This window comes from Sylvia atricapilla, chromosome 1 (assembly GCF_009819655.1).
Source record: "Sylvia atricapilla isolate bSylAtr1 chromosome 1, bSylAtr1.pri, whole genome shotgun sequence".
Classification (NCBI taxonomy): Eukaryota; Metazoa; Chordata; class Aves; order Passeriformes; family Sylviidae; genus Sylvia; species Sylvia atricapilla.
The window spans coordinates 52,643,316-52,655,377 of record NC_089140.1 but is presented as its reverse complement, the minus strand read 5'-3'; the positions used below and the strand labels follow the sequence as shown (position 1 = coordinate 52,655,377).

The 12,062-nt window shown below is 44.6% G+C and overlaps 1 protein-coding gene across 1 annotated transcript; it reads right to left on the bottom strand.

The window, feature by feature from the left end:
* Positions 1-3,580: 3,580 nt before the first annotated feature.
* On the bottom strand, positions 3,581-11,529 carry COA1 (cytochrome c oxidase assembly factor 1). Its single transcript, XM_066322754.1, is given in 5 exon segments — positions 3,581-3,999; positions 6,502-6,575; positions 8,427-8,497; positions 8,500-8,577; positions 11,431-11,529. Coding segments are annotated over 5 exon segments (414 nt in total). The 5' UTR covers positions 11,525-11,529; the 3' UTR covers positions 3,581-3,902.
* Positions 11,530-12,062: the final 533 nt, after the last annotated feature.

Below are 12,062 nucleotides of genomic sequence, written 5' to 3'. Positions count from 1 at the left end.
GACTGCCCAGGCCCTGCTGCAGGAAGCTTTGCACTAATTTTTATGGAAAACTCAGGGAAACTATATGTCTTTGACAAGCAGGAAAGATGCAGCACATGGCAGGAAAGAACTGGATGTAACCTCATTTCAAAATGGGAGAGGAATACGAATAACTTACGTTCCCTGTGCACTGCAAGGCATCTGCCCAAAATAGGAAGTGAACTGAGTAGCCTATAACTTGGACAAAATTCTATCACTCCTTGAAACCTACTCCAAAGGGAATATGTCAGCTCGCTTTGCCTTTCTGAAGGCAGTGCTTTCAAAACGTCTATCTTTACACAGCCCGTGTGCCCATCATCTCCAACTCAAATAGGTGCAAGTGGTGTAACAGTGCTGAGCAGTGTCTGCTGTTCCTCAGCTGTAAATTAAATTCTTGCCCCTGAACAGTCTGCCACCTTGGTAGTTTCCTTGCGGGTGATTACTGCCTGGCAAAAACGATTAAAGTCAAACTAGAGAATAAGAAAAAAATGGGCAATCCAGCAAAGGCCATGAAGATGATGCTTGGTTTAACCACACCAACAGCTGAAAAAGGAACTGCACAAATTTGCAAGCCAATTAAAAAGAATTTTTTTAACATACTGAACATGAGTAAGATGGTTAAAGGATTGTAGCACCTTTTGTTGATTGTTAATGAAGCTGAGAGGCCTGGAATCGGAGAAGGCTTGGGGAGGGATCTGTGTTGGGGCAAAGAGAATGGAGACAATCATCTTGGCAATGTCTAGAATCAGGACAACAGACAGTGAGCACACTCTCAAGCACACAAAATTCTGTTTAAACATTAGAAAAAGCTTTTTTCACTGTGAGAATGGTTGAATGCTGGTACAGCTTGTCCAGAAGCTCTGGAGTTTCCATCCTTGGAGACCTTTAAAACCTGACTGGACATGCTTTCAGGCAATCTGTTCAAGCTGACTCTGGTGGGAGTGAAGCAGTTGGACTAGATGATCTCCCAAGGTTCCTCCCAACCTTAAGTGTTTTGTGGGATCCAGGGTCTTTTCTCAAAAAGATAAAGATTTTCTTAAATAAATAAATAAATAACTAAATAAATAAATAAAATAAAAATAAAAATAAAAATAAAAATAAAAATACCAGTGTTTCAGCCACATGATGAAGTTAAAGAGAACCTAATCTTGCTCTAGTGTTCCTTGGAAGAAAAGACTGCAAGAGGGGTGCCCAGGTGCCCTTCTGAAGTTATTTGAGCTTTCAGCAGCTGCTGGTGGTTCCAAGACCTTTGCTCTCCCTGTTTTCTGGGCATGTTCCAGCTCTCTTGGCTGCTCCTGCTGCACCTGTGTCCTCTGTGAAAGCAACCACCTTGGGCTGTGATATATTAAATGGGAGCCACATGGCCAAAGCTACTTGGCACTGAACACACTAGCTTCATGCTTTTTTTCTCCTTTTGAATATGTGCATCCTAAAAGAGCTCAAACGTGGAGAGGAAGTGACTTCTGAGGTTCTTCAAGGTCATGAGGAAAGAAATTCTGTTTGCTGGCTATTAGGTAGCAAAATAAAGGCAGGGAATTAATTGTGATTTTACTCTTGTCCCTTTCTATTGATTTACTGGCTTCTAGCTCCACCAATCGCTTTCTTCTTCCTCTGGATTTTAAGATTTGATTAAGAGAACCATTGGTATGGTATGATGATACTGCCCATTCTCACGGCTCTAGGGAGCCAATGGGTCAGTTGAGGTGACTGAAAACCTTCAAAGTTAAAGGGGTGCTCAGGGGAGAAAATGAGAGATGGAGCCTCTTTGCAAGCTCTGCTTCCCCCAAGCAAGGCAAAAAAATCTCCAGTGATACTTTTAAGGTTTCTATAGGAGGAACTCCTCCAGGCCTGGAAAACCCTGGGCTGGAGCTGGGCCAGACTGGTGCTGTGGGGCAGCAGCTTGTGAGGCCAGCACGTGTGTGTGTCAGCTCAAGGGACAGGGAGGTAATGGGCAAGTGCTGTGCTGTAGGCTGGGCTGGCTGTGGCCAGATTTCTTGGACACTTGAGCATTTTGCAGCCACTGCAGGTCCCAAGCTTACTGAGGTGACAAAAGGCAGATGAACGGCAATGTGTGCCAGATGCTCTCAGTGCAGACACAGGGAGGGACTGAACAGGCTCCTCTCCACAGCCATGGTATCTTTGCAGATTAGCAGCAAATCAAAGCTGCAGCCAAGGAAGTGGTAATTGATAGATGGGAAGTGGTTTTTCTTGTCAGCTGTTTGATTCCCCACCAAACTTCTTCAGTGACCAAAATCTAGAGTCGATCAAGCTCTGAGGCACCAGGTGGCCAGCAGATCTCCACATTCCTGAGGTGTTGTTCTTGCTAGTGGTAGTGCAAGGCTAATGTTTTCATATCACATGAAATTTGATTTGGTTTGTATTTTGTTTTGTGAAACCAGTGAACAGCAATTTAAATTTTAAAGCTGGGCAATGCTGTCTTTTTGTGATTAATTCTAATCCTCTCCTGGGCATGCTGGGCTTTCATGTGGGTTGGATCAGGTCTCACAAGTGCTGTTCATCCTGACAGCTCTTTGTGAAATTCAAACTAAAGCACACATGTATTGTTTCATTCTAAAGTTGTTTATCCAAAATGCCTTTGTTGTGGCCCTTTAGCATTTCCTTTCTAATTAAGCATTTGCATTTCAGGTTTGTTCAAAAGCCACCTTGCCCAGTTTGCTGGGGCAATTGTTGAACAAGAAAATGCTTACTGTTCTCTTAAAATTCTTTGCTCTAGCTCTCCCTTCTCTAGCTAATCCTCATGGCTGTTGAAAAGCTTTGCAGTGTCTGTCCTTGGTGGATTTCTTTGACTCACATTTGGAATAAGACATGGAGGGATGAGGGACAGGGAATGGGGTGGTATAAGCTCTGGGCTATCCCTAGCTGCAGCCTGATTAAGCATCGCTCTTACAGTGAATTCAAAGTGCACTTTTGTCCGGATGTCCTTAAGGGCTCCTGTGTTACTTCCTGCTACAGACAGGACAGTTGTATTTTTTTTCTGTGCCTCAGGCTTTGCAATTGTTCACATGGGCAGTTTGTAGTGGGAGTGGAAATTGTTTGAGTTTGGGGGGGTTTTTTGTTAGTTTGGGTTGTTTTGCTTATTCCTCTACTTGCTTGGTGTTGGGCAATTCTCTACCTGATGGCAGAGTCAAAATCTCTTGTGGTAGTCAGAGGAAACCGTGGCAGTGCCTTCATCTGTTCTGCAGCCTCCTGAGTGTTTTTCTTCCTAAATGTCCTCTCCAGAACTGGGGCAGTGCTGATGTGGAGCAGTGGCTTCTGAGTAACCTTCAGTGTGAGCAGCGAGTCTCTTCCTGGAATTCCTAATTAAGATGAGTGGCCTCAGTAATCTCATGAGCTTTGTAATGATAACTGTGAGAGTGCAAATCTACCTGATAAAGTGGAGTCGAGGGTGCTGCGGCTGTGCTTCAGCCTTGCTGCTTCATCCTTCCTGATTTAGGCAAGACCTTGTTGAGAAATGGGAGGAAACTGAGGCAGCAAGGCTGCTTAAAGCTTTGAGAAGCTGACCTGCCCTGACTTTGCTCTGACACTGTAAAACAAAGCTCAGTTTCCTGGCAGTTAGTTTATTTATTTCAAATTCATAATAATAGCACACAAAGGGCATAATATATGATTCTCTGCAACAGCAACTCTTTTGCAAGGAATTTATTTTAGGCTTCTGTTAAACACACGAATAAACCAGCAAAAGAAGGAAATAACAATTACAACAATGATGAGGTCAATCTTAGAGAGAAAATAGTCTTGAGAGGACCTGCTTAAGTGAAACTGTCACTTGTGACAACTGTGTATATTCACAGACACAGCAGGATGCAATCGATTAATGGTTCCTTTGGCTCAATGGGAGGCGGAGATGCAGCTGTCCCTGATTTTTAGCCTTCTTGCACACCAATGCTCTCCACCAGAGAGTGGTACATGGGAATATTCTGACCATCCTGCAGCTTTAAGGTGACATCCTGAAGGCACCATCTGACCAAAAAAAAAAAAAAAAAAAAAAAAAAAAAAAAAAAAAAAAAAAAGATTTTTAACTTGTAGCAATCACTTTTAACATGGTAAAGTCAGTGTAGAAACAGCTGGCACAGAGAAACAAATCATTCCACACATCCATTGCTTTTAAAAATTCTCTGAAGTGTTTTAAAGCGCCAGCTTCTGAAAGCTGTTCTCCCTAATATTGTAGCACAGCCTGGTTTTAAAGGTCTGGTATGCATATTCCTATTTGCTGCAATTCAAATAAAAACCTGCCAGCTCTTCTTTGGACATTCCTCCCCCGACCGGTGCCTTTTTTCCTCTCCATCCTGCGGGTGCATTCCTTGCTCCACTCCTCTCCAGCCTTGGAGCCAGACAGTGTTGCTAAGGGATTATTCTGGCTTGGAAGAGTTTGAACACTGTGATCGCTCAACGTGACTGCTGAAAACCTGACAGGGTACGGCAGTGGTTACTCAAAGAAGGAAAATTGCATTTGTTGGAGACTGAGGGGGAGTTTTTTCCTTCCTCTAAGCTCTGCTCCAAACCCACTTCTGAGAAACTGCTCATGCTGCTTTTCCAGCTGGAAAGGACTATTATTTTGGGATACTAAAATAGGATTTTTTCAAAAGCTCCTGGCCCAGCTCTGCTTTTGCTGGAGTCAGTGCTGAGTACATACAATTAATTAGGCTGCTGCACCTCTGTGCAATGGGTCTGCAGTAAGGCTCTGCTCAGCAGCCTCCTGCTCCCACCCCCAACCCAGGCCAAGCAACTGGGCTTGGAGGTGACCTGCTCATTCCCCACAGTGTGGCCCTGGGGGCTCAGCCCTTGTCTTGGTCACTTCAGGGCAGGCAAGAGTAATTTTGCAGTACCTTGGCTGCCCTTGCCTCTGGGCACCCACCCCATCCCTTTACTGCCTGCCTCTGGGTGCATGTCACTTCCTCCTGGACCAAACAAGCTCACAGACTCCAAATTTTCTTCTTCAGTTGTCTTCCCTTTAATAAAATAACTAAACCACTACGGACAGTCTGCACACTCAGAGTCAGATGCATTTCAGTGGCTTTGGTGCCTCAGCTACTCTTGCACAGAGCACTCAACTCCTGGTGTCATTTAGCTCTGTCTGTGTTGGTGTGAGAGCTGCCCTGGTCTCCCCTGGAACAGCACACACACACGCTGCAGCATCCCATCAGGATGGTCTGCTTACCTGCTCCCTACTCCCAGCCATTTTACTGTTAGTTCCTCAGTGGGATGCAAGGGCACCAAGTCCTGTCTCAGCCCCATGTGAAGCTGTGCACAGGTCCCTGTACATGGATGGATTTGGAAGAGGCTGACAGATTAATATGCCACAAATCCTTTTACAGGCAGATGCCTTTTTTTTGTCCTTAGGTTTTCAGAAATGTACAAAGAGCTCACTTTAAAACAAAACTTCAAGAGATGTGTATGCACTGCAGTAGTTTAACATTTTGCAATCTTCATTTATCTTCACAGTAACTGTGAACCACGAATAACAGGGAACTATCTGTGAGGAGGGGCTAAGGAGAAGTGAGGAGATCAGAGCTCAGGCACCAGGGAAGTGAGGTGTGCAAGAAATGGGGCTGGGGACCTCTAAGGTCACTAGGGAGGAGGCCAGGTCCAGTACTGAGTTTCTCAAGTCCCAGCCTCGTGCCTTTCTCACATCCTTTTACACTTTCCTTCCCATATTCACTCAGAAGAGAAAGCCAGTAAGTCATGCTCATCTAATTATGAATAGAAAACATCACCATATGGCTGGTGGCAGCTGAGTAAAAGTTTTGTAGCTTTTGGTTTCTAACAGAAGTACCTAACAAGAGGTTTGCATCTAATAAAACTTTTGAGTTCATGTAGTAATTCTTTGCTCAGTTCCAGAAACCAGTCTACTGTTGATAAAGAGGGTTTTCAGGTTTCAGTACTATGAAAATGTAAAGTCACTTCTATATGATATGGTATCAAAGTATCCTTCTACTATAATGTATCTGTTCTACCACATATTTCTTAACCCTAAGGACCACACTTCTTGGATAGCTTAAAAAAACAAATCCTGTTTTTAGCTCACCTTGCACAGCTCTGATATAATGTGTAATTCCCTTACTACAATCCATAATTGTCCTAACCAGACTAGAGTTAAGACTGCTGTTCAACAGCCTCTGCACCTCCAGGGGGAGGCAGGGTGGGAGGGGACAATACTTTACCTTGGCTCACAGTATTTGTATAGGTACTGAGTTGCAGTTTGCAGAACACAACACAAAGGAATGGCTCATGTTGCTCTTCTATTCACATTCAGAGAGATGGATTTGAAATATTTCTCAACTAACTCACATTTTTGTCCTAATGAAAATCATAACCTTTCACAAGACCTTCAGACAGGAGTTTCTGCTTGATCGGTGTGCATGATCTCAGCAACATGGCTGCCTAAAGCAAATATCCTGCTCTACTCTTTTCTCTTACCACTTCTTTCCCATTTCTCCTGTAACCTCCCCCAGTACACATCACTGACTGGAGTGGTCCACCTCTGAGTTAATGTAGAGGTAGCCCACCGATTTTGTTCCAGAGACCGGTAACTTTATCTGCAAGTGTAAAAACACATTAAAGATTCAGCAAGACATATTATGAAACAGACATTTACTCCTTCTAGTCAAAGTGCTCACACCTTTTTAGCCCTATGATTTTTTTCTTTTTCTGTATTTCAGAGTTGGACTCCGCTATTCTAACAGCTAACGTATGTGGCTACACAAGTATGTCTGCTCTGCCACGCAATAATCTCTCTCTGCTGAAAGAATGTACTGTGTTACAGCTGCAGCCCCCAGGGAAAACCACTGGCTCCCTGACATATTTATGAGCAAACACCTTCCCTTATCAGAATGCATGGTCATCTAGAAGTGACCTGAACTGTCAGAGCTTCCCATAACCATTACAAGCCTGTTGGTTGAGATCCTCTGCATATCAGTCCCTTAACACACACTGAGGCAATGAGATGTTCAATGATTCTTTTTTTTTAGTGTCACAGATTTTATCACTCATCTGTTAAGCAACAAAGCTGGAGCTGCAGCAGCAACCATGGCCAATTGCACTGGGTCTAATGTCTGAATAAAATAAATATTTCAGGTGTAGCATTTGCTGGTGGTGATGCAATCACAAAGAAAATGTCAGGTGTTTGCCAGCAGACCCAGGAGCTGGGAATGTTGTGAAGTCAGTAAAGCGACCAGTGGTATTATGATGATTAACCAGTTTATTTCATGAGAACATGAATACTTAGGAGCATGAAAAAGCAGAGAAGAAAGCTGGTGATTTTTGTCTTGGGTGAGGTCAGTAGAAGGCAGGGTTTGACTTCACCCTGAGTCACCCAAGCGACCAGCATTCTTAAACAGTGACGCAGGAAAACACCCGTGGGAAAGGGTGATTCTTTTCAGTCAGAATATTGTGTGGGGTTTTGCACTATTTTTTTCCTCAGATGTGTTCCCTGGTGGAATCTATAAAACATAGGAAATACTTTGGTCCAGGGTATCAGGTAAGTGCATCCTGGCTGAAATGAAATGGAAAGTAATGTTATGTGAGCTGGTTAAAGGTTGGGGTTTTTTTTTATCTTATCCTGATAGCCACATTCCATTGTACCATCTGACCCATTCCTCAATGCCTTTGCTTGGTCCCTGGCCCCTGGCATTCATAACTACTCACCAGTAAAACCAAAATTATCCCAATGTGATGAGTTATCCTAGTGAAGAACCTGGAGAGGCTGCTAGGAGCACGTGGCATTGGTGTTACTAGCAAAACAAGAGAAGGGCAGGCAGTCCTGGATTAAGGGGTAAAAACACAGATGGAAAGTACTCTTGAGGCATCAATGCCAAGTGGAAGTGGACTTGTGTTTGCAAGGTTTGCCTGGGCCCAGCCCTTGGCAGCCTTGTGCCAGCACCCAGCACAGCATTCTCCCATCACTGTGTAACCCTCCAGCTGGGCAGCCATTCTTAACAACACAAACCAGGTGCTCCGAAAAAACACACCATTTATGCTGCACCTCAGCACAGCCCATAAGAGGCTGTAATACGTCTCTGAATAAAGCTCAAAATCTAGCATGGGACATATCTGGGGGTCAAGAAAGGCAGGTGCTCTTTAAAGCTGGATCTGATACATATCTGATAATGATTTTGCAGCTTACAGCATGAGAGGAAGGACTGTCTCGAGAGGTTCCTTGGCATTCTGTGCTGGGCCCATATAGCACAACATGGAGATGCTGCTTTTGCTGTTCCTAGGCTAGTAGATTTATTCTCTGGAAAACCATTCCTCATCCAGATCAACTGACATTCCACCCTACTTTCTTCCAGTGCCCCCAGACGACTCATGACCTGCTGAAAATCCTCTGGCTGATCTCATCACCTGACATCTCAGGAAGCCACTCTGTTGACACCACCTGCTCTCATTACCTGCACTCTTTCCGTGTCCACACGCTTGCTCCCATCTGTCAGGTGGATGTTGTGAGCCTTAAGAGGGGGGCACCCAGGACTTCCAGGGCATCAGGATTGCTGTTCAGTTGCTCCAAAGCTTGCTGGTAATACTGGGTCCTGGCAAAACTTTCTAGGTGAGAGAAACAAGGTAGTGAGGAGACTGTTCACTTAAAATCAATATATAAGCTTAAAAAAAAAAAAAAAAGGAAAAAGACATTTTCTCCAGACTACCACACCCTCCCTGAAAATGCAGTCCAAAACTATTAATGAGGATAAATTTGGCTAAAGGAGGAAACACACCCTTACATCAGAGAAGCAAATGTTATTCAGCTCATTTAAGTGAAAAGGACTCTGAGTATAGACTGTTCCATTCTGATATACAGCTCAGCTTACAGCTGTGTCTTCCCACTTTTCATGTGTTTGTAGGTTATCTGAAAGGAAGAGAAAAAAAAAAAAAAAAGATACAAGGATGAATATCTGAAATGTTCTGATAAAAAGTCCAATTTTTTTTCTATTGGCGGTACATAAAATACCTGAAGATTGGAGAATATCTTGCAGACCTTGAGAGGGGAACAGCTGCTGCTGTGGAACTCTAGCTGTGGTCTTGGTATAGCTTCCCAAGTGGCAGCCATGAAGCTACAAGTCGGCTGACAGATGCCTTAGAAGGGAGGCACTAAGAAGCACCACTCAAGTTACTAGTCAAGCAGCCACAACAGCACTGTAGATGGATGTTGCAGTGTTGGCACCTGGAGGACAGTTGTGGCAAACTGCTATTTATCAATGACAGGTTGCTCTGTATGGCTGTGAAATGCTGTACCGTGGTTGCCAATGGACAGAGCACAGCTGAGGAGCTGGAGACTTCATGACCCTCCTTATGGAGACAGAGATTTTGCTTATAACAGTTTGAAGGCTGTCTTTCTGGGGTTTCTAAATCAGTGTAACTTCACTCTTTTGACATCAAGAAAGGCAGAGTTAAGCTAAGACTCTGTAGTTGCTAAATCCTACTCTGGTAACTCTGCCCTCACCTTTCAAAGGATTTAAAACAAAGCATAAGATTTGTTTCTTGGTCTCTTGCCTGTCAGTATTCATCTTGGAGCATGAGGCAGAAAGATGCTAACCCCTCTCCCTAATTAGAGGCATCCCCTGTGAGCAGGCAGCATCCAGCTGGCATAGAAACAGCTTTGCTAGGCTATCACCTGTGTTGGTCCCCCTGTGTCCTCCAGCACATCCGAAGGAGCTCCAACCAAAGGGGTTGCAGCATGCCCACCCTTTAACACCTATAAATCATGGCAAACAGCCACCCAGACCATGTGAAAAGTATCTTGTGTTCATCCTGCAGGTTGGAGGAGAAATAGATTCTAATTTCCTGGTGCTCCTTCTCAGCTGTTCCTCGTTAGCATCTCATGCATTAGACATTAAATGCCCAGCTAATCCATTTGTCCCCACATCCTTTGGCAGGGGAGCTGAAAGCATGCTGGAGTTGGGTGAGCAGACTGCTTCCACGAGAAGGGTGTGGAGGTGATGAGAGTAAGTAGAAATAGGATTATCTGAGTATTTGTACAAGCTTGCACAGAGACCACATGCATGCAAATTTCCCTTCAGCCTGAAGGAAAGGAAAGGAAGGGAAGGAATCCTCTGCCACTGTTCCCACCACTAAGCAGGCCACTTGCTCCTAACTAGTCCATGTATGGGCCAGTTCTGTGCACTGGGCAGAAGGCACTGGGATAGCCCCAGGCTTGAGCCAACAGAGGAAGGTTCTAACTGTGCCTCCTGTGTCTGTTTAGAGGATAGAGAAGAACACACTTGGCTGCAGAAAGTGTTCTCTGGCTGAGTTATCGGGCAGCTGCTCAGTGACCACTGAAATTGCAAGAGAGCCAGAAGTAGCCATTGCAATGTCCCACTTGACTGCACAGCCAAGGCATGTGGGGAAGCAGCCCTTAGGCTTGCTGTGTAGCACAGGGGGTGACTACCCCATAAGATTTCTAGGTAACAGTGCTGAAACTGAAAATTAAAAAAAACACTAATGTCCTTGTTAAAGCCAGATTCAATATTTTAAAGTGTAAGGATCATATTTCTGTCATGTACTCCAGAGCTTGGGGGCATGAGCTGCCTAAAATTAAAGCCTGCTTTCCAGCCCTGTCTGATTTGTTATTAATATGTGTAAAATGAAGGGGAGGTTTCAGAGCTTATCTGAGGGTTGAGAAACAGGCTTGGCTACCCTTTTTTCTGGCAGCATCATCTGGTATCAGGGTAGGTGAAAAGCAACAGCATTTGATAGCACCAACAAGGGAGAGGCATAGGGCCAAGAGGCCTATGGCACTCTCTGAGAGAGAGAGGCAAAGCTTATTTCTGCTCTGATGTTAAATATCTCAAAGCAGTTTTAGAAACTATAAACATCTATAATTTGGACTAATAATGTGGATTCTTGGCCAAAGACACATAGCAACTAGAGATGTCTATAAACAGCAACATCACCTGTCTAGCTTTTCTCTTTGTCCTGGTCTTCTCTATGCTGACGGCTCTTATTTGTACTTCAGTCAGGAGAAGCTCATGATTTCTCAGCACTTCACAGGTTTATTGCGTTTAAGGGCCAGCACCACACAGAGATTTACAGATAAAACACTTTCTCACAGATGGTCCTCTTTTACAGTTACAAAATCTCAGTTAAGAAATGAAACCTGCATTACTGCAGGTGAAACTTTCACTTCACCATCACCCTCAGGAAACACCCCCAAACCAGACTTTCTTCTGACCACAACAGTCTGCTCCCTATGCAATATGTGCCTCTGGAAATGCGCACAGCACTTGGGAGAGCAGAAACCATGGGGATGAAAAAAGTGAAGCCCACAGAGGCAGAAGCTCAGCCACACTTCCCTTAATTTCATCTGCTTTTCTCAACTCACATACTGCTAGTTCCCCACTACACAAAAGCCAGTGAAAGGGGCAGAGGAGAAACAAGGTTGCTAACAACACCAAGACTTACTTTGCATATGATTATACATCACGATGCAACCCTTGCCACTGAACAGTCCCAGGAAAACAGCCATTTGCTGCAGTTTTCTTAGAGAAGCTGGCATTTTTTCTCCCTGAAAAGAAAGAGAAGACAGTTGCTGTAAAAGAAGAAAGCCAAAGGGTTACTTCCCCCCTCCTCCTCCTTTCTAAAAACCCTTTCCAGCCAGGCCTGAATGAAAGCACAGTGCACAGACATGGGACTCTTGCTTGCTGGGGCCTCACTGTGCACCCAGAAGGAAGAGTGGTGAGAACAGAGCAAACTGGGAACCCAGCTGAGTTGAATGTGTTTATTCAACTTCTTTTAGTGATGCCACCACTTCGCTAATTGCCGAGAAGAAAATGACCTCCCTGGTGTGGCCAGGGGCCAGTGCCGTGGCATTATGGCAGGGGCTCCCGGTGCCCATGTGTTTGCTCACACACTGCGAGTATTCAGGCTCCGGGGGCCGGATTTCTCTCTCGAGTAAACGTCTCTAAAGTAAACACGCTCACAGCAGGGATGGATCTGGCCCTTAGTGGTAAGGGAGAGAGCCAAGCCAGCACTATGCCAGCAAAGATGATGGAGCCAGGGTGTGTGTATTCTGTTGTGTCAATTTTTTTCCCAAG